General features: G+C 43.8%; 1 protein-coding gene across 1 annotated transcript in view; it reads left to right on the forward strand.

Annotated features, from left to right (window-relative positions):
• Window positions 1–1,841: 1,841 nt before the first annotated feature.
• The window catches only part of ITIH2 (inter-alpha-trypsin inhibitor heavy chain 2), a 37,488-nt gene continuing 14,352 nt past the window's right edge, over window positions 1,842–24,977 (forward strand). Inside the window, exons 1-12 of the mRNA XM_060121024.1 lie at window positions 1,842–1,925; window positions 4,625–4,699; window positions 7,622–7,654; window positions 9,211–9,380; window positions 12,507–12,611; window positions 15,080–15,242; window positions 16,868–16,975; window positions 17,795–17,923; window positions 19,287–19,403; window positions 21,644–21,812; window positions 22,755–22,880; window positions 24,264–24,445. Of these exons, the coding sequence (XP_059977007.1) occupies window positions 1,842–1,925; window positions 4,625–4,699; window positions 7,622–7,654; window positions 9,211–9,380; window positions 12,507–12,611; window positions 15,080–15,242; window positions 16,868–16,975; window positions 17,795–17,923; window positions 19,287–19,403; window positions 21,644–21,812; window positions 22,755–22,880; window positions 24,264–24,445 (1,461 nt within the window). The remainder of the gene's footprint in view (window positions 1,926–4,624; window positions 4,700–7,621; window positions 7,655–9,210; window positions 9,381–12,506; window positions 12,612–15,079; window positions 15,243–16,867; window positions 16,976–17,794; window positions 17,924–19,286; window positions 19,404–21,643; window positions 21,813–22,754; window positions 22,881–24,263; window positions 24,446–24,977) is intronic.

Here is a 24,977-nt window from a genome sequence, read left to right on the forward strand (position 1 = left end):
CTATTTTTGTTTCTTGGAGATAAAGTGTAATTGTTAGAAACAGCATACAGTTGAACATTTTAAAAACAATCATCAGTAACCCTTCATAATCTTACAGATAAATTTAATCTATTTGCATTTTATATTACATTTGAACCAGCACTTCCAGTTATTTGGGGCATGTGCTTGGATTTAACAAATAAATATGTCGTTTTTTAAAGATCATTTTGCATATTTTAATATGTCAGTTTATCTTTTTTGGCATGGTTTTGATTTCCTCTTTTCACTTGCATTGTTTTTGAAATAAACTTTAAACCGTGTCCCTTTGAACAAAATCAGAGGGCAATCTCAGAGAAGTGACCTGTTCGTCCTGGGCTCACTGTAATCCTCAAGATGAGTGACTGGGATCCACAGAAGCTAGCTGGGTCTGGTCGGCACGGATCTGGTGGAAACAGCCCTACATCACCAAGTTTCAAAGGCCATCGCAGACTTTCTGTTTGCATGTGGGTGAAAGTTCCCCTGTGGGAGTGAACTTTGAGAAAGTAGAGGTTTTTTCAGCAGCAAGACCCGGACCAGGTGATGGATCAGGGACCTCGGGCAGGAAGCTGTAGTTCCATCCTGGCAAAGGAAACTGCCAGAAAAGACATGGGAGCTGGCCAAACTGAGGTCCACAGCATGGCTCTGTTCAAGCAGACGTCTGGAGTAGAGGCTCAAGAAAAAGTTTCGTCAAGTACACTGGCCACCCAGCTTGGGAACTACAGGTAACTGTCAGTCTAAATTCACACTTGGAACACTGATCCCAGAGATGGACCCCAGGCTGCCTCTCCTGGACGTGGTCACGAACAACAAAGGATTTGAGGTCAGGCTGACCTTGAATTAAGTCTCCACGTGCTAACTATGAAATGTGGAATCAGTTATTGATACTTAACCTTACCTTCCTCCATTGTGAATGAAGATAAATGTAGTACACATTTCACATGGCTCTTTTATAGTTGAATAAAAACAGGGGGTTAAAGTTAATGTAGGTAAAAGTGCATGACACCACAAAGGGCTCAATAATTCCTAGTTAACATTGTTATTAGGATTCATGACCATGGGTGGGAAGGGATTCCAGGCTGGGCTGTCTCTGGTTCTGGGATGGGGAGAACTGATCTTCCGCTGACCTGAGTGAGAGTGACCAGGGGCAGCCGGAACAGACTCTGTTCTCTTAATCAAAGAGGTTCCTGAAACTTCCTTGCTGAAGGGGTGCCTAACCTCCCACACTGCTGCTTGCCCAGTTCTCTCATGAAATAGGTTCTCGGTTTTCAAAGGGAGAGGGAGAGACACTGCCAGTGAGTGCTTTGCTCAGAAAACCATGGGGTTTCTTCTCCCACTTTTCCTAAATTCCTCTTGCTTTCACTTAAACCAAAGGATTTTGTTTCCAGAAGCTTTTCACTTTAGCTTTTTCCTCTCTGACTCGATTTCTCAGTCACGTGCCTCACCTGGTCTTTCAAAGAAGATGACGCTGATCTTAGGTCTCTCTGATTTTAAGAAGAAAAGAAATCAGCAAAAGGAAAAAAAAAGCACTGCACATCTGTCCGACCCTGCCTTACTCTCACAGCCCAGGGACTGCCCCCAGCTCTGCTGTTTGAATAACCTCTGGGTGTGTGACCCACCCCCCCTCCCCAGCTTAAGTTTGAACTCCAGAACAAATATTTGTCCTGTTTTGGAACAAAGTTTGAGAGCTCTCTTCTTCTCTTTTCTCTCAATTTTCTTTTTGAAAACCAACTGTACGGCTCTGCTGTGCCTCTGATCGTGGTTCAGGGAGCAGTGGGCTCCTCCCAGACCCGGCACTGGAGAGCTGGGCAGAGCAACCTAGCACGATGAAGGGGCTCGTGTGCTTTCTCGTCTGCTTCCTCCTTTCTGAATCACAGGGCTTCGAAATCCCCACTAACGGACTTTCAGAAGTAAGTACTTCCAGAAGACTTCCTTGCTGTCGGCTCCAAAGGTTAGCTTGGTAAATAACCTGTTACCTGTTGCTATTCAAGGACAGCATTCTGTGTGGAATGGAAATTCATGATAAAATAAATCTGCGTAGACGTGTTCACTATTATAATTACTGGAACCTGTATTTACCCTTTTTTTGATTCAATATTTGTATATATTGGAAAATGATCACCACAATGTCTTTAATAGCTCTCACCATACATAGTTACAGTTTTTTTCCCCTTGTGATAAGGATTTTTAACTTTTTATTTTATATGGAGTACAGTTGATTACCAATGTTGTGATAGTTTAGGCATACATCAGGGTGATTCAATTATACATGTATCTATTCTTTTCCAAATTCTTTTCCCATTTAGGTTGTTGTATAATATTGAGCAGAGTTCCCTGTGCTGTACAGTAGGACCCTGTTGGTTATCTGTTTTAAATATAGCCATGTGTCCATGTCAGTCCCAAACTCCCTAACTATCCCTTCCCCCCGGTGACCATAAGTTCTGGAACATATATTTACCCTTTAGAGCATTAACAGGTTTTGCATGAGAACCAAGTTTACAGCCCGACCCCATAGTGTACCGCTTACGAAGTACAGCTGCCCCCTCCTTATCTAAAAAATTGGGGATAATAATTGATCTAACCCAAAGGGTTGTTGTAAGAATTAAGTGACATATGTAAACTACCCAGCACAGTGCAAACCTGGGGAAGAACTTAATAATTATTAGCTCTCATAACTGTTATTATGGAATATCACTATCACTCTTTTACTTAAGAGTATATAGAAAAGTCATTTTCAAAGCACTTTGTTTGTCATACCTAAGTGAAAATGATTTCCAAATTAAGGACACTTAATATTCCTGTTAAAGGGGAAGATTGGGTAAATGGACGGGCAGAGTGTAGGAATTACTCCTGGGGAGCTCAAGGTCTTCACTTCAGACCCTTGATCATCCCCAACGTATTGAAAGCCTTGGACTGAAAGTCATACAAGAGCTTTTTTTCTTTTTAATAAATTTATTTATTTATTTGCTTTTGGCTGCGTTGAGTCTTTGTTGCTGCTGCATGCAGGCTTTCTCTAGTTGCGGCGAGCAGGAGCTACTCTTTGTTGCGGTGCGCGGGCTTCTCATTGCGGTGCCTTCTCTTGTTGCAGAGCACGGGCTCTAGGCGTGCGTGCTTCAGTAGTTGTGGCTCGCGGGCTCTAGAGTGCAGGCTCAGTATTTGTGGCTCATGGGCTTTGTTGCTCCGAGGGGTGGGTGGGGTCTTCCCGGACCAGGGTTCGAACCCGTGTCCCCCGCATTGGCAGGCGGATTCTTAACCACTGCGCCACCAGGGAAGCCCCAAGAGCTATTTTGATGCCAGAAAAGCAGCATGTATTCTGGGAATATCCTAGAAGGCGCAGCGGCTTGTGCTACTTACAGAGTGGATTGCCTACAAAGATGCCAAAGAACAGGATGGCGTATTTGCAAGAAAAAAAAAATCACCCTGTCTGCCTAGAAACTATCATATTTTCTAACACTTTAAAAACTACCAGAGTACGTTGGAAATCTCATTGACGAAGCCAGGAGTTGGAGGCAAGATATCCAAATGTGTTTCTGCTTTTTCAGTCACTTACTGGCATTCCTTTCACATCGCCATTTCTAACTCAATGGATAATGGCCCACATTTACCTAGTAAGACACCTCTGATGCCCCCAAGATCTACCCAGTACTTCTGCCAGGCACCTACCTGATCACTGGGCTACTGTAGCTCCTACTTGGATATCCCATCATCTTCAGGCAAACTCAGAAATGAACTCCTGCTTCCAGCAAATTTGGAGATACTAACTCTCATTTACTCACCTCTGAGAAGTAACTGGCAAACAAATATATTAAAGAAATCATTGTAGGGACTTCCCCTGGTGGCGCAGCGGTTAAGAATCTGCCTGCCAGTGCAGGGGACACAGGTTCGAGCCCTGGTCCGGGAAGATCCCACATGCCACGGAGCAACTAAACCCGTGCACCGCAACTACTGAGCCTGTGCTCTAGAGCCCGCAAGCCAGAACTACTGAGCCCATGTGCCACAACTACTGAAGCCCAAGTGCTATAGGGCCCGCATGCTGCAAGTAGTGAGCCCATGTACTACAACTACTGAAGCCTGCATGCCTAGAGCCCGTGCTCTGCAACAAGAGAAGCCACCGCAATGAGAAGCCCGCACACTGCAATGAAGAGTAACCCCTGCTCTCTGCAACTAGAGAGAAAAAAAAAAAATCATTGTAACAGACACAGAAAACAAACTTAACAGTTCCAAAGGGAAAAGGGGGGAAGGATAAATTAGGGATTTGGGATTAGCAGATACACACTACTATATATAAAATAGATAAATGGCAAGGACCTACTGTATGTATAGCTCAGGGAACTCTACTCAATACTCTGTAATAACCTGTATGGGAAAAGATAGTGAAAAAGAATAGATTATATGTATATGTATAGCTGAATCACTTTGCTGTACACCTGAAACACTGTAAATCAACTATACTTCAATTTTAAAAAAAGAAATCATTGTTTGAAAAAGTGAGATTGCCCAGAGATATAGAAAACAAGACAAAATAATATATTGAATACAGTCCCTTATGCCTATCACCAGCTCCCCGCTTTTCGTTGATAGAAATAAACATCCTAAATTCTTTTTTAAGTTTGCAGAATGTGGAGACCTTGTGGAACTGGCCCCAGGCAAATTTCCATTTGTGCCAGAGAACCGGAGGCACCAGGTACAGTAAACCTCAGTTCCAAAAGGGCAAAGAAGTGAAAGAGATCATGATTGAAGAAATCAGAAAAGGGTTGAGATGATTTTTGCTACATCTTCTCAAGAGCATGTTTTTTTAGCAGCAAAGAGTCTGCTGGTTTTACACCTGGAGGAAACACTGTCCAGCTGAAATAAAGGGAAGCCTCCACACGGCTGTCTGTTCATCTTCAAACTGTAATGGTCACCTTGGTCCCTTAGAGAATACATTGCTATGTGTTTTCTTCAAAGTTTAAGATTATGGGATAGTTTTACTGCTTTGTATGGAAGAATTTCCCCTTAGGACACTTCCTATTGGGGCCACACATGGTCTCCTACCTAGTCACGGTCTCTACTGTCTCGGGGAGTTGCTCGGAGAGCACAGGGGACCTGACCATGCTGGCGGTCTCCTCCCGGATGCCAGCAACAGCACAGACAAAATGCTCTAACTCATGGGGTGAGTTCTCCAGGGGGCCCAAGAAAGGTTTGGCTTCTCCCATGTAGAGCCCAGGTGCTAAAAAAGGAGGTATTTGTGGAAGCAGCTCTAAGCTGACCTATGACATCTTTTGTGCGGGTATGAATTTTTGACCTGCTGCAAGTCCAGGCTTTTTGTAGACCGATAGTATTAAAACCCAATAGGCGAGTCCTCATGTCAGGGTCTTCATCTAAAAGGGAAAACATCATCGTATGGAATTGCATTCAAAAAGTCCAAAAGACCCACAGACATAGAAAACAAACTTAGGATTACCAAAGGGGAAAGGGGGAGAGGGATAAATTAGGAAGTTGATTAACAGATACACACTACTATACATAAAACAGATAACCAGGACATCCCTGGTGGTCCGGTGGTTAGGACTGCACGCTTCCACTGCAGGGGGCACAGGTTCGATCCCTCGTTGGGGAACTAAGATCATGCAAGCCGCGTAGCACGGCCAAAAAATAAATAAAATTAAATAGATAACCAATAAGGACTTACTGTATAGCACAGAGAACTATACTCAGTATTTTGTAATAAACTATAAGGGAAAAGTATCTGAAAAAGAATAGTTATATATGTAGGTATAACCGAATCACTTTGCTGTACACCTGAAACTAACACTAAACTAACACTGCTTCCCTGGTGGCGCAGTGGTTAAGGATCCGCCTGCCAATGCAGGGGACACAGGTTCGAGCCCTGGTCCCAGAAGATCCCACATACTGCGGAGCAGCTAAGCCCGTGCTCCAGAGCTGCTGAACCTGAGCTCTAGAGCCCGTGAGCCACAACTACTGAAACCAGCAAGCCACAACTGCTGAAGCCCGCGCGCCTAGAGCCAGTGCTCTGCAACAAGAGAAGCCACCACAATGAGAAGCCTGTGTGCAGCAACGAAGACCCAATGCAGCCAAAAATAAATAAATAAATAAACCATGCTCCAATTTAAAAAAGTCTAGAAAAAGGCAGTCGTTGGCCTCACTATGTCACATAATACCCCCTAAAATTTCAACTCACCCCAAATCAGGCAAGCAAAGCTAATGTCCCACACCTTAATTATTACTTTAAAATCCATCTGACATTAAAGGTTCACCCATCACTCTAAAGCCAGTCAGTTTTCCATGCCCACAGGACAGTCATTCATGTGGATACAGTAAGTCCCCTACATATGAGTGAGTTCCGTTCTGAGAGCACGTTCAGCAAGTTTGTTCGTAAGCGTGACAAAGTTAGCCTAGGTACCCAACTAACACAATCGGCTATAAACCTACTGTAATAGGTTTATAATACTTCTCACACAAATAATGCATAAAAAACAAACACAAAAAATAAAACTTTTAAAATAATTTTTTTAAGTTTAATTTTTAAAATTAATTTATTTATTTATTATTTTTAGCTGTGTTGGGTCTTCATTGTGGTGCATAGGCTTCTCATTGCCGTGACTTCTCTTGTGGAGCACGGGCTCTAGGTGCGCGGGCTTCAGTAGTTGTGGCACATGGGCCCAGTAGTTGTGGCTCGTGGGCTCTAGAGCACAGGCTCAGTAGTCGTGGCACATGGGCTTAGTTGATCCACGGCATGTGGGATCCTCCCAGACCAGGGCTTGAACCCATGTCCCCTGCACTGGCAGGCGGACTCCCAACCACTGCGCCACCAGGAAGTCCCAAGAAAACATGTTTAATCTTACAGTACAGTACCTTGAAAAGTACAGTAGTGCAGTACAACAGCTGGCGTAAAGGGGATGGCATCGAGTGAACAGGAAAGGAGAGTTACTGCCTGGAGGAGGGAGAGGAGGTGGGAGATGGTAGAGCTGAAGGACCGTCAGAAGTAGGAGACGGAGGGCAAGCTGCAATTTCACTCATGCCTGATGTTGATGGAATGCACGTTCGCATCTTCAAAAGTTCGCAACTTGAAGGTTCGTATGTAGGGGACTTACTGTAATTCTCTAGCATAGCTGTTGAGTACAGGATTTTCCACCGTGCTTGACTCAGGGGCTACACCAAGGAGGAAACGCATCCAAGTCTCTGCTCCCATGTAGCTTCATCTAGTGGAAGAGACAGACATGCCTTCCCACTGCCTGACTTTGAAGAAAGACTCTGCTGCTGAGAAAACAATCAGACAAATAGACACGGTAAAGGTGATCTGTGCTACTCAGCTTAAGTTTGGTTGAACATTTTCATTTGAAAACATAGGTTTTAGCATTGTATCGAAGGATGGTGGGCATGCAACCAAACAGTGACTGAGACATTTGTTCACAGAAACACACCAGTGGGAAAATAGCATTCAAGAATATTTGGTAATTATGTCTTGGTTCCCGTGAATGAATTATAGCTCAGCACTGAAGGAAAAAATATCTTTTGAGAAAGTATATTTTGAGAAAACAGTTTTTGCCCTCAAGGTAATAAGCAACACGCTTCTGAAGAATGATTATCCAACTTCCTTTCACAGAGGAGTGTTTCTGGAGAATCTGGAGAAATGATGGTAAGTTTACTTTGATTTTGTTAAAAATTGATGTCTGAATGACTTTTCTGTTACCTATTATCGAGAAATCAATACGGGTGCCTCCTTTGTCTTCATCACTGAGAATGTTTACCTGACTTTCGAAATACCCCCTTGCCCAGTTCTGTTTGGAAGTGTGTCTAAAATTCAGCATGAAAGGGTGCAGTTTGTATGCAGCCGGGAGAGCTGTCCCCAGGAGTGAAAATGTCCCTTCTCTTTACTTTCGCAAGTTTTGACAACATTGTAGGTGTTTTTGGAATAAAAACTGTGTATTTATTCCAACAGAATAGTTTTGATTTAAAATAGGACACCTAACAGCTTTGGAGGGTAAAGCCGTGAGTATGGAAAAAGCACTCTTAAACATGAAATGGCCCGATTCCCTGAGATGTTCGGAGTAGAGCTTCCTGTGGCAAGAAAACATCAAGAGGAAGGGGTTCCCTGGGCTTCCTGCTCTGAACTGACAGCAACTGTGAGAAGCTCTGGGTTAGGGGGGAAGAAGGACAAACAACGTAGCCTGGGTTTTATCTCAGCTTGAGGTGGGCTGGATGTTAATGTGTTGAAAGGTTTAATCTTGGATGACAAAGTTGAGGCATATGACACCTAGTATTGAAATAAGCAAAACCTTTCGGAGAAAAAAGCAAAACCTAGTCGGTCACATCACTGCCATAATCCTGACTGTTTAGAGTCACCTCCTAAAAGATGTGCGTTTGCAGTACTTTGTCTTTGAGCATACGGATACTAGAACTGCCTTAAATCAGTAGAGAAGGATTGGGATTAGGGGTCCCGAGTACTGGACCAGTAACTGCATCAAAACGCCCTCTGCAAGATATTCTGTTCTTTGCTCACATCCATCAGCATTCTCATATTTTGTTTTAATTTGGGAAAGGACAAGAGGACTGCAAGAAGGTGAAATTACAATAGATCAGGTTGAAGAAGGTAGGTGGCAGTGTGGGGCTTTGGGGACCACATGTGTCTTCCACCCCACCGTACCGCTGGAAGTGCCCAGGTCCCCTTCCAACGCTGCAGTCCTGCATCCTTCCTTCCCTCTGGCCCTGCATTCGAAGTTATTTCCTGCACTTTCGTAATCCAAACTTGCTTCCCCACAACCATTTTCTCCTCGTATTCTAACCTTTAATCATTTTTAATAGACTCATAGCGCTTGAAAGGCATCTCAAGATATCTCAGGCCTTTTGTTATTAAATTTTATTTATTTTAATTTCATATTTCCTCTGACTTTTTTATTTTTATTGATATTTAATTTATGACTTTGCTCTTTTTAATCTTTGATCTGTTTGGTTCTGAAAAGGGCACGTTAAAGTTTACTAATGACAAAAAAAAAAAAAAAAAGAAGCTATCTCAGGCTTCTGCCTGAGGAGTATTCCAAGAAGTTAGGAGAATGCTTAGTAATACCTGAGTTATATGCTTACCGATGCCTTAGAATTGTTTGTAATCAAATGGACCAATGTTAGCGTTGAATACGTAGTGAAGTTCTGTGTCATTTTTCTCTGAGTACAGTTGTATTTTCTTGCCAATTACAGGAAGATGTTGATCAAGTGACTCTTTATAGCTATAAAGTCCGGTCTACTATCACTTCCCGAATGGCCAACACTGTCATCCAGGCCAAAGTGGTGAACCACTCCCCACAGCCTCAGGATGTCGTGTTCGATGTGCAGATTCCCAAAGGAGCCTTCATCTCCAACTTCTCCATGTGAGTAACTCCTGTGCAGAACCAGAAACTGGATGTGCTCTGCTCAAAGAATCGAACCCCGTCACAGTTAGGATGGACCTTAATGGCCACCTAGTCCAGTGGTTCTCGCTTTCAGAGCTGCGGACCCCCTGGACATCAAGAGTCATCTTGGGGCGGGTCCCAGTATTTTGCTTCTGTTCAGAGTAACAGAATTTGTGAAGCATTTACTTTTCTTTTCTAATGAATTAAAGCATCCTTAAGCCTATCTCTGTGGTAACAACCTCCCACTTACTTGGGGAGAGAAAAATATATGGAGTTGCCCTGGGTTACGGGAAACCGTATATGAGTATGTAGGAGGTTGCAGGTCAGCATCATCTATCACATGTTTCTTTACGGGGAAAAAAATGTGGAGAACCGCGGATTAAATCCAGTCACGTGTCCAGTGCTTGAATTCCTCTGTGTAGCCGCTGACTAGTGAGAATTACCCAGGCTTGGCTTGAATATCTCCTTGATGATAAACTCACTACTTTCCAAGGCAATTCACTCAGTGCTTGGCAGCGCTTAGAATTATTTCTGCCACTTAATTGAAATCCGTTGCATTTCCTACTCAACGACTCTAGTTCTATTCACAAAAGAACTTTTAAAAAATTCCCTACAAAATGCATACTGAAGTGTTCAAGGATGAGATGGTCAGCTATCTGAGATTGGCTTCAGAATAAATGAGGTGGAAGGAGGGGGTATAGACAATGGAGGTTGGCTGAGTATTGATAATGGTGTAACTCAGTGATGGTTTCATGGAGGTGTCTTACATTATTCTATTTTTTTGTATACTTAAAGATTTCCATAATAAAAAAATTTTAAACCACCCAAATGTCTTTCAAATAGTGAAGGCCAGTTATATTGTTCCCACCCTGAGGCTTCATTCATCAAGGGTAAACTTTCCCTGTTCTGCCAATAGAGGAATAAATAAAATAAAAGGTTCAAATACCAAGCACTTTGGCTTCTAAAAATGGCAGAGCCATTTTAATTATATTTTCTAAAGAAAACAAAGGTGAGGGGAACAAAAGGCAATTTGTAACTTCGAATTGGACTTATTGGAATTGGAATTCATGGATTTTGAATCCTTCAAGTTGTCTGAGAAATTTATTAACAAAAAAAATTATTTTAGTCAGCCTTTTCTAAAAAGCAAATGTAGAAGGAAAAGATTTTATGTAGTGGTATTATATGACACTGTCTAAAAAATTATATTAAAACTAGTTTAATAAATTCTTATTTTTAAACTATATGACTAGATATTCCAGGTATCTCATCTTTGTGTTTTCCTTCATTCTTTCCCTTTGTCCCCATCTCATTCCTTAGAAGATTTGAGGTGATGAAAGACAGAATTGTGAAATATGTTTATTTTGATCTCTCTGTACTCCTGGCTGAATGTATAAATCAGAGAAGATAGCTCCTTACATCACCACAATTTAATATGAACCGCACAGACCTCCATCTCCAGTCAAAAAACTTCTCCTGCCTATTTATCAAGGTTCCAAATATTCCACCATTAGAGATTATTTCCGTTTGTCATAAAGACTTTTTGGTCTTCGAACCTTAGCATGATTTGATGGAAATAGTGCCGACCTGGGCACTCGGGGTCCAGTTCTAGCTCTGCCTCTGAGCAAGTGTGTGACCTCAAGCAAGTCGCTTGTCTCCTTGGCTCTTATTTCTCTCACCTACAGAGGTGAACCAAGCGTGCTTGACAAGCATGCTGTTGGCATTTGGGACAGGAAACTCCACCTCACGTTGCAGAATGTCTAGCACTCTTGGGGTCGTCCCGTAATGTCAGCAGCCCTTCTCAGTCATCAGAACAGCCAAAAATTTCTCCATGCACTTTAAATACCTCCTTGGGGAGAGATGCTGCCCACTTGAAGCCCAGATGTTCCATTTTGCTTCTAAAATTCTGTCATTCGACTGCTCCAGCTAACCATTATTGGGACGGATTAGGTGACGGCCAGCTAAGAGACAGAGGTGACATGAGCACACAGAGGTCCCCGAGGGAGATGTTGGAGAGTTAAACACAAACTGTGCAAAGAGATTGACAGGCACCTTTCTTCATCTTTCCTTGCTCTTTTCCACCCTCACAGGAGAGTGTAATGCCCCCAGGCCACCCCAGATCCTTAACACACAGGAAAATGATCTTATAAACCGAAAGTCAGCCAGATAACTAGTGACTTATCAGTCACGAATCCTAGGCACATTTGTCATTCCAAAGGGATGCACAAGAGAACAACCCTTAATCTGAAGGGTAAAACTGGAAAATGAAGAAACATTTAAAAAAAATTTTTATATTGGAGTATAGTTGCTTTACAATGTTGTGTTAATTTCAGGTGTACTGCTAAGTGATTCAGTTGCACAGATACATGCAACTCTTCTTTTTCAAATTCTTTGCCCATTTAGGTTATTACAGAATATTGAGTAGAGTTCCCTGTGCTATACAGTAGGTACTTGTTGGTTATCTATTTCTATGCACTAGTGTGTATGTGATAATCCCAGTCTCCTAATTTACCTCTCCCCCTTCCACGTTTCCCCTTTGGTAACCATCGGTTTGTTCTTTAAGTTGGTGAGTTTCTTTCTGTTTTGTAAATAAGTTCATTTGTATCATTTTCTTTAGATTCCACATATGAGCGATATCATATGATATTTGTCTTTCTCTGTCCAACTTACTTCACTTAGTATGATCATCTCTAGGTCCACCCATGTTGCTGCAAATGGCATTATTTTATTCTTTTTTATGCTGAGTAGTATTCCATTGTATATATGTACAGCATCTTGTTGATCCATTCCTCTGTCGATGGACACTTAGGTTGCTTCCGTGTCTTGGCCGTTGTAAATAGTGCTGCTATGAATGTTAGGAAGAAACATTTTAAACACTACAATATGCGAGAGGAAGCTTTTAGGACGGGAGCCCACCTCACCTCTCCTAATCACACTAACAGATAAAGGGACTCCTGTGAAATATGCAACGTCTCCGTGTTTCCTGCAGGTTCAAAATGATAATTAAATAATTCATTAAGTCCACCCGGTTGGGTTGTTGGCTTGTTGTTTGTTTGTTGCGCTAAGACTACTATTTGGACCAACTGTAGGCCCTCTGTCATTTTTTAGGACTGTGGATGGCACGACATTTACTAGTTATGTTAAGGAGAAGACGGTGGGCCGAGCCCTCTACTCGCAGGCCAGAGCAAAAGGCAAAATGGCTGGATTGGTGAGGTAAGGGGTGGGGGGTCCTCATCCACTGCTGCCCCCACTCAACCCCAAAACCAGCCTCCGAGAAGGCACAGAACCTCATCCTCAGGTGGCAGAGTTAGGTATCTCCGTTCCTGTTTCCCTAAGGCCTCCTGCAACACATGAGTTTTGGATGATCTCACACGTGTTAGCCTTACATAGCTTGCCTTGCATGTAGATGGCTGTCCTGTCACTAAACACTGATTCCCAGCAGAGTACAGAGAGGAACTACAGAAATATTGGTGATCGGGGCTTCCCTGGTGGCGCAGTGGTTGAGAGTCCACCTGCCGATGCAGGGGACGCGGGTTCGTGCCCCGGTCCGGGAGGATCCCACATGCCATGGAGCGGCTGGGCCCGTGAGCCATGGCCGCTGAGCCTGCGCGTCCGGAGCCTGTGCTCCGCAACGGGAGAGGCCACAACAGTGAGAGGCCCGCGTACTGCAAAAAAAAAGAAAGAAAGAAAAATATTGATGATCTTGTTACAGCACCACATAACACAGAAAGAAAGGTTTGGAATTTGTCTTAATGATCTTCTTGGCCTGTTTTTATGGGGTGGCACCTTTTTCAGCACAGTTACTTAGTTTAGATTCTGTTTATTTTTTTCCCCTTACGGTCCTAAATAAGACACTGGAAATGCCACGCCACCCTCAGAGAGGCAGCCTCTCCCACCAGAAATGTCAGAGGAATGTTCACTGATCCCCACACTGCGTATCTAAGCCGCCCTCAGATCCTGCCATCTTCTTTTCTTCATCTCCTTCTCCTCCTCCAGACGCCCAAATTTCCCCTTAGCTGAAGTTCTTTTCATTTCATTCAGGTGTTCATTCATTCAAAAAAATGCACTGAACGTTAACACTACCCAGCTCTGTCAAAGGTGACAGCAACACTGCAACAAACACCGTCAGGCCAGTGGAGGAGATGGCCACGGAACGGACAGTGTATAGGTGACTGTAACATATAGATGACCATAACATATATAGCATATAGGTGACTGTAATATGTATAATATTTAGGTGACTGTAGTACATATAACATACAGGTGACTATAATATATATAACCTATAGGTGACTATAATATATATAACAGATGACTGTAATATATATAACAGATAGGTGACTGTAATATATATAATATATAGGTGACTATAACATATATACCATATAGGTGCCTACAGTATATATATTATATAGGTAAGTGTAATATATATAATATATAATGGGGTAATATATAATGGTATAATGTGCTAATGTAGAGATGGTACAAAACCCTATGGGAGTTCCAAGTACCAAGTGAACAGTTCTGTCCAGGGGTCCAGATCATCACAGAAGACTCGATGTTTGAGCTGAGCCCAGAGAGATTAATAGAATTCAGCCAGGAGAAAGGACAGGAGAAATTCCAAGCCAGGGAACATCTCCAGCATGCCTCCAGGTTAATAAGTGCTTTAAGTATCATTCTGCCGTCTTTACCCATCACTTTGACCACATCATCCATCCATTTATTATTTCTTCATTCCACAATATTTATTTGCAGCAGAAACTCCTCCAGGTACTGCGGATACAGCAGAGAACACGGAGCTCGCATTGTAGCCTGCCCTCCCCCACCCAGATACATCAGGCGTCTCACCCCACTCTCTACTCCTAAGCTCTGTACCCGGCCGTGCTCATCTTTTTCTTCAGCTGCCCTGTATCACAAGCTCACTTCTTCATGGTACTTCCCTGATCCCAAACGATCCGATTATGCATGGTCTCACCTTGCTTATTTAGCTGTTTAATTTGTTTTTTAATCACCCATTGTTTCTCCTAATGCTCAAATCTCCCTCATTTGACAATCCTGCTGTTTTCTCTTTAAAACCATAAACACCTCAAGATTAATGATCACGTTGGACTTTTGGTGTGTATGGGACTAAATAAGGCATTAGTGCTGGAAATACACATTCAATTTGATGAAATAATAGATGTCTTCTTTCTGAAGACTTTCAAAAAAAACGAGTCTCAAAAGCAGTAGAGGAAAGGCGTGCTGTCTTTGGAATCATCTAAACTTGGGTTTGAGTTCCTACCGTACAATTGACTCACCGTGTGGTCTGGAGCGATTACTTACCCTTTGTGAGCCTCATCTGTCATCATTTGATAACTGAGGGTATTGGGATCCAGCTTGCAGAGCTGCTATAATAGCAATGATATGTGTGTCCAGTTCCTGGCACATAATAGGTGATCAATAACTAGTAGCTCTTTGCAGATGACACTCAAATCTGTAAGAAGCTCTGGAAGAAAAAGATCAGGTAGGAGAGGAGAAGAAAATTCCAGGCTGGTGGAATGAAATTTATCTAGAAGTTGCAGTTACCTCTACCTACCGTTCATTCTTCTGGACAATAGGCAGGTTGCTAGCCCAGGGAAGCCCGGCTGCCCTCTGCGTAGGTTCTGCCTGTGATGACTCACGTGGGGGGCTCGCACCTGTAGGAGCAGAGCCCTCAATATGGAGAACTTCAAAACTGAAGTGAACATTGCCCCCGGAGCCAAGGTGCAGTTTGAACTTCATTACCAGGAAGTGAAGTGGAGGAAGCTGGGGTCCTACGAGCACAGGCTCCACCTGCAGCCAGGACGACTGGCCAAGCACCTGGAGGTGAGCCCATCCTTCTATGGCTCTGTCCCTCATCTGTGCTTTCTGCCTATCCCCATTCTTTGTGGTGTTCCATGCCATCGACACTGCAGGTCAGGGTGGCGTGCAGAAAGGATTCTGGGTTTGGAGTCAACCAGGCCACTTCCTTGCGGATTTCAATGCCAGCTCACTTCCTTATTAGCTGTGTCAGTTTCCTGTGGCCTGTTGTAACAAATGACCACACTGGGTGGCTGAGAACAACAGAAACGTCTTCTCACACAGTTCTGGAGGACGGGAGTCTGAAATCAACTTGTTGGCAGGGCTACGCGCCTAAAGGCTGCCAGGGAGAGTCTGTCCTTGCTTCTCCTGGTATCTGGAAGCTGCTGGCATTCCTTGACTTGTGGCCACATCATTCTAATCTCTGCCCCCCTGGTCACGTCACCAGGGTGTGACCTGTTCCGAGTGTCTTCTGAGTGTCTCGAGTCTCCCTCTGCCTTGCTGTCGTAAGAACACTTGTCGTTGACTTTAGGGCCCATTGGGTAGTACAGGATGATCTCATCTCAAGATCCTTTATTGCATCTGCAAAGACCCCTTTTCCAAATCAGATAGTAGTCACAGCTTCCAGGGATTTGATGTAGACATGTCTTGGCGGGGGGCTCCATTTAACCCACTACACTGACCTTCCACATGGGACAAGCTATCCTGAGCCTCAATTTTCTCACCTGTGAAAAGGGTACTACAACGTTCTCAGATTCCTTGGTTACAAGTGAGATGAGCTTATGGAAGTAGGTGGCAAATAATAGCAGCTCAGTGGAGGTTGAGGTAGTCGTCTTCATCTGCTCCACGTTCCCCGCATTGCACTCCAGCTCCCTTCACCTCGAGAGCACTGCCTGCGGCAGGGCATTGGCTACCAATTTGACCTCACCTCTGCTGTAATCTTCACCTCTTGCCGTGAGAACTGAACTGCTCTTTTCTTGGCTCGAATCTTATTGACATCACATGACCACTTGTGTAAGAGGCAGAGCAGAACTGGAAGAAACCCAGGGAAGTGCACAGTTCGACCTGCTCTCCATTTGACACATAGGAAGGTGAAGCAGACAGGTTGTAATTTGCCCATTGATGTAGAAGATTCAAGGGGATGAATGAATGGATCATGGTAAAATTCTCATTCCATTCTTATTTCTAAACAAGAATAGAATGGGGATTTCCCTGGTGGTCCAACGGTTAAGACTCTGCGCTCCCAATGCAGGGGGCCCGGGTTCGATCCCTGGTCAGGAAACTAGATCCCACATGCCACAACTAAAAGATCCCGCATGCCACAACTAAAACCTGGCACAGCCAAATAAATAAATATTTTTTAAAATAAATAAGAATGGAATGGAACAGAGTAGACGAAGGGGAATTAAATCCCAGAGAAATGAAGCAATAGAAGGGGAATACCAGGTTGCCTAAAAGGTCTTCAGCCTACATGGTGAGATGCATCGTGTCACACACAATTTAAAGAACTTGCAGAAGTGATGGTGGAGCCGTGCTGGGTCATCTTTGGGAAATCCTGAAGATGAGAAGAGCAGCAGAGGACTTAGTAAGTGTACTTCTTGCTCAATCTTGAAATATTTTAATGCTTTGAGTAATTTCTTTCCCGCCTCTAGGTAGATGTGTGGATTATTGAACCTCAGGGAATGAGATTTCTTCATGTTCTGGACACATTTGATGGGCATTTTGATGGAGTTCCCGTCATATCTAAAGGACACCAGAAGGTACCACAAGCATTGATGTTACAGAGTCTAAGTGGCCGCTGGCTCCTGGGTTCTGCTCTCCTCCTCTGCTCTGGGGGATAGAAAAGCCGTCAGGTGCTGAGCTGAGGGAACTATATAAAGGAACAGTGATCCCTGAGCAAAGTCTAGGGTCTCCCACAGGATATACAGAATAATATTATGGATTGTTTCATTGCATTTTGACCAGATTCTGTCCCTTTTGGAGGTCCTGTCCCATTTTCCCCAGGTAATTTCACTTGAGCAGTAGCTAAAAGACAGTTTTCACAGGGACTTGAAAACCACTGGTCCAGTGGTTAAGACTCTGCGCTTCCACTGCAGGGGATGCGGGTTCGATCCCTGGTTGGGGAGCTAAGATCCTGCATGCCGCACGGTGCAGCCGAAAGAAGACAGTTTTCACATAATACACAGTGGATTTTCCTTAATCACAGCAAGAAATATCAGCCTAATTCTCTCTGCCTCAATGGCCAATAGGAACCACCTTCGGAGGGATCGAAGTCCTCTAAGAACCTTTCAGCAGCTCTTTCTAGAGCTGGTAGCTGTTTCTTCCATGGGGGGAAAGGGAGGAATTCTTTGAATCTCTTATAAAGGACTGAAACCAGGCCAGCAGCACCGCATGCTGTTAGACGTCCCCTCACATGCTTTGGCACCATCCCTTCCATCAACAACGAGACCACCGATGCTGCCCAGATGCAGAATGGCCCTGGACCTCCACCTGTGTGCACGAGAAGCTGCAGCTGTCAACTCCTCACCTGGAGAGGGAGGGGGGCCGAGACCAGGCTGTGACACTACTGTTCTTTCCAGGCACACGTCACCTTCAAGCCCACGGTAGCACAACAAAGAAAATGCTCCAACTGCTCTGAGACTGCGGTAGATGGTGAGCTCGTGGTGATGTATGATGTGAACAGAGAGGAGAAGGTCGGCGAGCTTCAGGTGGGTGAAAACAGACTCTGGGAGAATGGCCCTGCCGAAGCCAAAGAACTGGTTTTTGTTGAATAACCCCCCCTTCCCCCCAACCCACGAATAAACCTCGTTGGCCTCTGGGTAGTTCCCAGCTGCCCAGACGAGTGTCAAGGCTGCAGACAGGGGACTAAAAGCATATTTCTCTAAGTGTCGCCAAGCATTTTATGTCAAGATAACTGAATAAAGGTCATTGGGTCTTATGCCTTTGTCCCAGGAAGGTACGTCTAGGCCTTGAATGAAGAACCGTAGGAAATCACAAAATGGGAATTTTCGATAACCTTCCAAGGCCCTTTGCAATGAGATGATCAAAGAAAGCACAGAGATTACGTTCCCTGTGAGATTTCTTGAGCATTTCCCTTTCCTCTTTTGTCACGTCTTAGATGTGTGTGCATATTTCCCTGTGCTAAAGTAATGAGGCCTTAGTAGCCAAGAGCCTGTGCTTCTCTCCAGGGATGGGGGGGTGTCGGGAAGTGTCCACAGCTACACACCTGACAGCTGGACACTGTAATGTCCTGGGGGAAGCAACCAAAGAGCAGTGGAAAGAGAATGAGGTGAGCCAGTCTTTAGCACCTACAAGAGAAGACGGGGGGGGGATCAGGAATCCAGCCCCTCCCATTAACTTCTAGAACAACCCAGACTCCCCAGGGTGCACATCAAGGTCCTTCATGGTCTGCCCGGTGGGTTCTCTGCCCTAACTCCTTGAATTCATCGTGCTGAACCACTTATGGAGCCCTAAGTGTGCCAAGGGCCGCACTGTCTGGAAGTCTCTTCCCCGGCCTGGCCCCCACCCCCCAGCTCAGTCCAACCCTGACGATGGCAGCCTAACTGCAAACTCATGAACCCACGTTCAAGTCCAGCGTAGATGCCCTTTCCCTGGGGAAGACGCCCCCATCTGACTTAGATGCACCGCCACTGGGGGTGTTCTCGGAGCCTTTTATTTTTCCTGATCACAGACTTAACACCCTGTGCTGCAAATTGCCTCTTTATTTGTCTGGGTCCTTCATTGCCCGCGAGCCTCAGGAGAGCAGGGACTCTTCCTGATTCACTGTCGGTGAGCAGGGTGCCTGGGACGGAGGCTCTCGATGAAGACTGGGTGGGGTGGAAGGAGTGGAGGGAAATAGCCTAGGAGGTGAACTGCTGAGAAGGCTCAGACCTTCGCAGGGAAGGACAGAGTGGGAGCAGGAAGGAGAAAGGAGAAGCAGGGGGACACCAAGCCTCTGTTCTCTCCTGTCCCCTGTGACCACCCCTCTCCTCTCTCAGTCCCCAGACCCTCGTCTTCCTACATTCCAAACATTGCTAATGGTTTGGCTCACAAATGTGTTCTGGTTTCCAGGTATTTAATGGATATTTTGTCCACTTCTTTGCTCCTGAGAACATGGACCCAATTCCCAAAAACATCCTCTTTGTCATCGACGTTAGTGGCTCAATGTGGGGAATAAAAATGAAACAGGTAAGTACCCCTGGTGGGCAGTGGTACCTGGGGCTCCCTGCCTTTTCTGATCCTCTCCTGATGATGCAATTGTTCGAGGCCTCTTCCCACAGGGCTTGTCTCAGCTCAGGCTGCTAACAAAGTCACACAGACTGGGTGGCTTCTGAACAGCAGAAATTTATTCAAAACTCACCTTTTTGAAAACTTTCGTCTCAGTATAACCTCTTCTCACTCTGCTCACTCTTCTGCTTCATATCCTTTTGGTTCTTCTGCATATAACACTTTAATACCTTGCCATTGTTCATGAATAACTTTGACATCACTATATGCCTATATTTTCTAATTATGCTGTAATTCCTTGAGGGTGGCCATCCTGTCTCACATCTTCCAGTTCAAAGTTCGACATAGGCTTATTCAGTGTTAATGGTATAGATGCAATTCTAAACAAACAAGGAAATTTCTTATTTTATTCATCAATCTATCCATTCAACCAATTTGAACCACCAACTAACCATTCATTCATTCAACAACCATTTCTGACCACCCAAATGTTCACTACTGTTCTAGGATCCAAAAGACAGAGAAGACATGGCCCTGCCCACTGTGCTTCTACCCAGTGTACCCAGGTCTCAACAGTGGTGTTTCTGACGGTTTGGGCTGGCTGATCCTTTGTTGTGGGGACCACGCTATATGTTGTAGGACGTTTAGCAGCATCCCTGGCCTCTATCCACTAGATGCCAGCGGCACCCACCCTTCCAGTCATGACAATCGAAAATGTCTTCAGACATTGTCAGATATCCCCTGGGGAGAAAATTACCCTCAGTTGAGAACCACTGCTCTAATACAAGAGTTTTTTCACCCCTCCCTCCCTCCCTTCCTTCCCTCACTTCCTTCCTTCCCTCACTTAACAAGTATCTGTTAAGCACCCACTATGTGTCAGGCACTTAGTTCATCACCGAAGTCTGAGATGACTATTACACACCCAAGCGAACATGTTAAGCAGGCTGTTGGCTCTACAGATCTGGTGCTCAGAGGTGAGATATTAAGATAGACACTTAGGAGCCACCAGTATGTAGAAGGTATTCACAGCCATGAGACCAGGTGAGAACACCAAGGAGTAAGTGTAGATAAGAGAAGAAAACCAAGAGTCAAACTTACACTATTCCAATAATTAGAATAATCTGGGGAGAAGACGAGGAACCAGCAAAGAAGACTAAGAAAAAGTAGCCAATGAAAGAAGAAAACCAAGAGTGTCCAAGGCTCTGGAAGAAGACGAGGAAGTTATATTAGGAGAGAGATGTGACCAGTTGGTCCAGATGCTGCTCAGATTGAGTCTGATAAGATGAGAATAGTCCACCGGATCTCACAGCAACCTTGACGAGCGACGTTTCAGTGGAGGGATGATGGTGAAAACCTGAATGGAATGTATTTCAGAAGAAGATTTGGAGACAGTATGTTTAGACAGTTCTTTCAAGGAATTTTATTGCAAAGGGAAACTGAGAAATGGGGCAAGTGGGTACATTATGAGGTTTTTTAAGGAATGAGAAATGATAGCATGTTACTCTGTTTATGGAAATGTACTAACAGAGGGAAATTCAAGATGCAGGAGAGGCAAAGGGCAGTTGCTAGAGCCATGTCCTTCAGTAGACGAGAGAGAATGCCATCTAGGTCACATGTGGATGGATTTGCATTAGGCGGAAATACAACTACCAGTTCTTCTACATTACCAGGCAGGAAGGAAAAGTTTATGGGTACAAGTACTGGCAGGTGGGATTTTATGGTGGTGGGAGTTTTCTTCTGATTGCTTGCATTTCTCAGTGAAGTAGGAATCCAGGTCATCAGCTGAGACAGGAGAGGGGGGTGTTGGTGGTTTGAAGGGGAAGGAGACAGGAAGCAATAATTACGTGGTAGTGGATGAGAAGGCTGAGTAGATGCGCTTGAGAAATACATTTGATTCTCAGACACCACAAAGGGGCCACCTGAGGCTCATAATCCTCAACTTAAAGTCAAGCTAGTGAGACTGGTCATGCATGACAAAATAAGACAGTAAAAGTTTAAGTATCGAAATACAGACAATACATGTTCAGAATACAGGAGAGGTAGATCTGTGTTGACTCAAGTGGATTTATATGGTTTTCTGGAAAAATTATAGCTTGAGCCACTACTTGCAAGATGACTAGGATGAATTATTGGTCTTCCTCGTTTCATCTTAGGCTTAGAGCTTATGTATTAAGACCCTTCTCTATTCTCTCTCAAAACAGACGGTGGAAGCGATGAAGACCATATTGGATGATCTACGCGCTGAAGACCATTTCTCCATGGTTGATTTCAACCACAATGTTCGAACCTGGAGAAACGATTTAGTCTCAGCTACTAAAACACAGATTGCAGATGCCAAGAATTACATTCACAAAATCCAGCCCAGTGGAGGTAAGTAGGTTTGGCCCACAGCCCAGTGAGAAACTCCCATAGGATTCAAATCTTGGTTCACTTAAGAAATATGATTCCCTACCCCAATGGTCTTTGCCCAGTCTGCAGTGGTCTGCTTTAAATAATACATTTATTATTAAACAATGAATACTATGGTCATGGTGAAAGCATAATCCATACCCCATCCCACACACCTCAGAAAAGGGTGTCAGTAAGTGATACTAGCCTTTTTATGATTCACATAGCAAGAGAAAGACAAATACCATATAATATCACTAAGATATGACACAAATGAACTTATCTATGAAACAGAAACAGACTCACAGACATAGAGAACAGGCTTGTGGTTACCAAGGGTGACAGGGACGTGAGGGAGGGATGGACTGGGAGTTTGGGATTAGCAGATACAAACTAGTATATACAGGATGGATAAACAACAAGGGCCTACTGTATAGCACAGGGAACTATATTCAATATCCTGAAATAAACCATCATGGAAAAGAATATGAAAAAGGAATGTATATAATAACTGAATCACTTTGCTGTAAAGCAGAAATTAACACAACATTGTAAATCAACTAAACTTCAATTTAAAAAAAAGAAAAAATCACATATCATAACACATAATTGTTTACAGGACAGTGTCCAAGTATGTCAGCAAGGCTGAATTAGGTAACTTCAGTTTGGTGGTTAACAAAATGACTGGTGCTTTGAAAGGGTTAATTCATCTCTAAGGGAACCATTGACTACAAAGTGAATATTTTATTCCACTGGGGGATCTGGACCAGCCTGGTCAAAATTTAGAAAGCAATCGAATGATTTGGGTACTGAATAAACTATACATGAGCCATCACCAAACAAATGAACCTGAACCCAAGACGTGATTGTTTCTGTGGAAAATAAGAGTATGTAACAGAACAGCACATTCTACGGCTTTCACAGGGACAAATATCAACGAAGCACTGCTGCGGGCCATCTTTATTTTGAATGAAGCCAATAACTTGGGACTGTTGGACCCCAACGCGGTCTCGCTGATCATTTTGGTGTCTGACGGCGATCCGACAGTAGGCGAGTATCATTTACATTTTTAGTGATAAATATTTTTACTTTTGTTGCCTGGGAACGTGATTTGCTCAAAATGGGAACTCAAATGCATTTGCCTGAGTGTCTAAGCCATTTTAAAGCCGTGCTTCCTAAAAGAAGCGTTCTTTTGACCCTGAAGCATTCACTCCACTTAAAGCAGTCCCCGGACGTTTGGGGGGAGGACGCTCTTGAATGCCTCAGTTTCACCTCCACAGCGTGGGGAAACTTGAATTTGAGTCACATGCTGTGAGGATTGCTGATACATACTAGTGCAGCGTGTTTATTTCCTCAGCGTAAGGTGTGCGAGGTGGTGTGTGGAGAGTGTGTGATGAGGATGTATCCTCTGAGTCTGCAGTGACCTGTTCTCCCACTGTTCTCCAGATTTCCCCCATGTACTCACTGCACCTGGACAGGTTACTTCTCTCTGATGCATCCTGTGTGTTTTCTTATCCACACAATGGCTCGCCGTCTCCCTGCTTCTATTACATACACTGTTATTTGCATTTGCTTCATTTGCGTGTTTACACGGACAAGCGCCAGTGAGAGTGAATGCTAGATTGCGCTGCAGTCCGTCTTGTAGACAAGGATGTACCTAACTGTGCGTGACACAGCTCAGTGGAAGGAGAACCAGTGATGCGATCCTGACAAGGTACCAGAGTTCTAGAAAGACAGAGAGTGAGGCAGAGTGGCAGTTGTTGTGTATTTGTTGTAGATTCAGTGCTTGGATCAGATGACTTTTAAAATTCAATTTTAGAATAAAATCTTAAGGAAATAAGCTTAAAAGATTGTCAGTTTCTTACTCCTGACCCTCAACCATCCAGTTCCTGTCCCGGGAGACAGTCACTGGTTACCAGTTTCTTATGTGTCTTTCCAGAGATATTCTATGTGTATCTGTATACTGTATATACGTATACACACAAATATATGAAATATATACGCACGCATACATACGTGTATACAAATGCATTCTGCATATGCTGACCTTCACCTTGCTTTTCTCCCCTTTAAAAATGTGCCTTTGAGATCGTTCAATATAAACACATAAAGAGTTGCCATGTTCTTTTTTATAACTGCATAGTATTTCAGTTTGACTATACCATAATTTAACCCATCTCCTTTATCGGTGTACATTTAAGTTGTTTCTAATGTGTTGCTATTCCCAATAACGTTGCTATATACCACTGTCCGTCCTTCATTTCAACATGTATGAGGGCATCTCTAGGGGACATTCCTAGAAGTTGAGTGACTGAGTCAAAGCATAGGTGCATTTTGAATTGGGACAAATTTTGCTAAACTGCCCTCCATGCGTTTTCCTAAATCTTGATAGCATTGGCTTCTCACTCCTTTCCTTCCTGTCATCATCTTTAGGGGAATTGAAATTGTCAAAAATTCAGAAAAACGTGAAGCAGAACATACGAGAAAACATCTCCTTGTTCAGTTTGGGGATAGGATTTGATGTTGACTATGATTTTTTGAAGAGACTCTCCAACGAAAACCGTGGGATCGCGCAAAGGATTTATGGAAACCAGGACACTTCTGCCCAGCTCAAGGTAACTTTTTTTTCTGTTCTTTTTTTTTTTTCTTCACTTAAAATCATTCAACTAGCAATATCGGATGCCTAAAAGAAGATGGCTGAATTTAAGTAAAAATTGTCATTATGTCAGTTATATTAGGTCACAAGAATCGGGGAAGTGTTCTATTCCTTTCTCATGCACCCCACCCCCACTTGTACACCTGCAGTAACAGTGAGATGAGAGGCGGTAAGGTGATGGATACCAAGCTCCCTACTCCCTGAACAGGTCTTGGGAGACACCATCACAGCTTCTTGTGTCTCTCCAGTCCCGCTAAGCCATCGGTCCTCCTAATCGTCATGGGCACTGTTCTCCCTTTAAAGTACATTGGCATCTTGGAAATCAACTTCTATAATGCAACACAAGTCAAATTATAGCCTGTACATTGCCTTAAATATAAAGGATATCAATTACTTGTTTATTTTGACTAAATGGACAAGAAAAAATGAAGGAGAAGAAGAATATACTTTACTCCACCCTCTGTCAGTACCAGGTACCATCTATCGATAGC

This window comes from Lagenorhynchus albirostris, chromosome 1 (genome assembly GCF_949774975.1).
Source record: "Lagenorhynchus albirostris chromosome 1, mLagAlb1.1, whole genome shotgun sequence".
Classification (NCBI taxonomy): Eukaryota; Metazoa; Chordata; class Mammalia; order Artiodactyla; family Delphinidae; genus Lagenorhynchus; species Lagenorhynchus albirostris.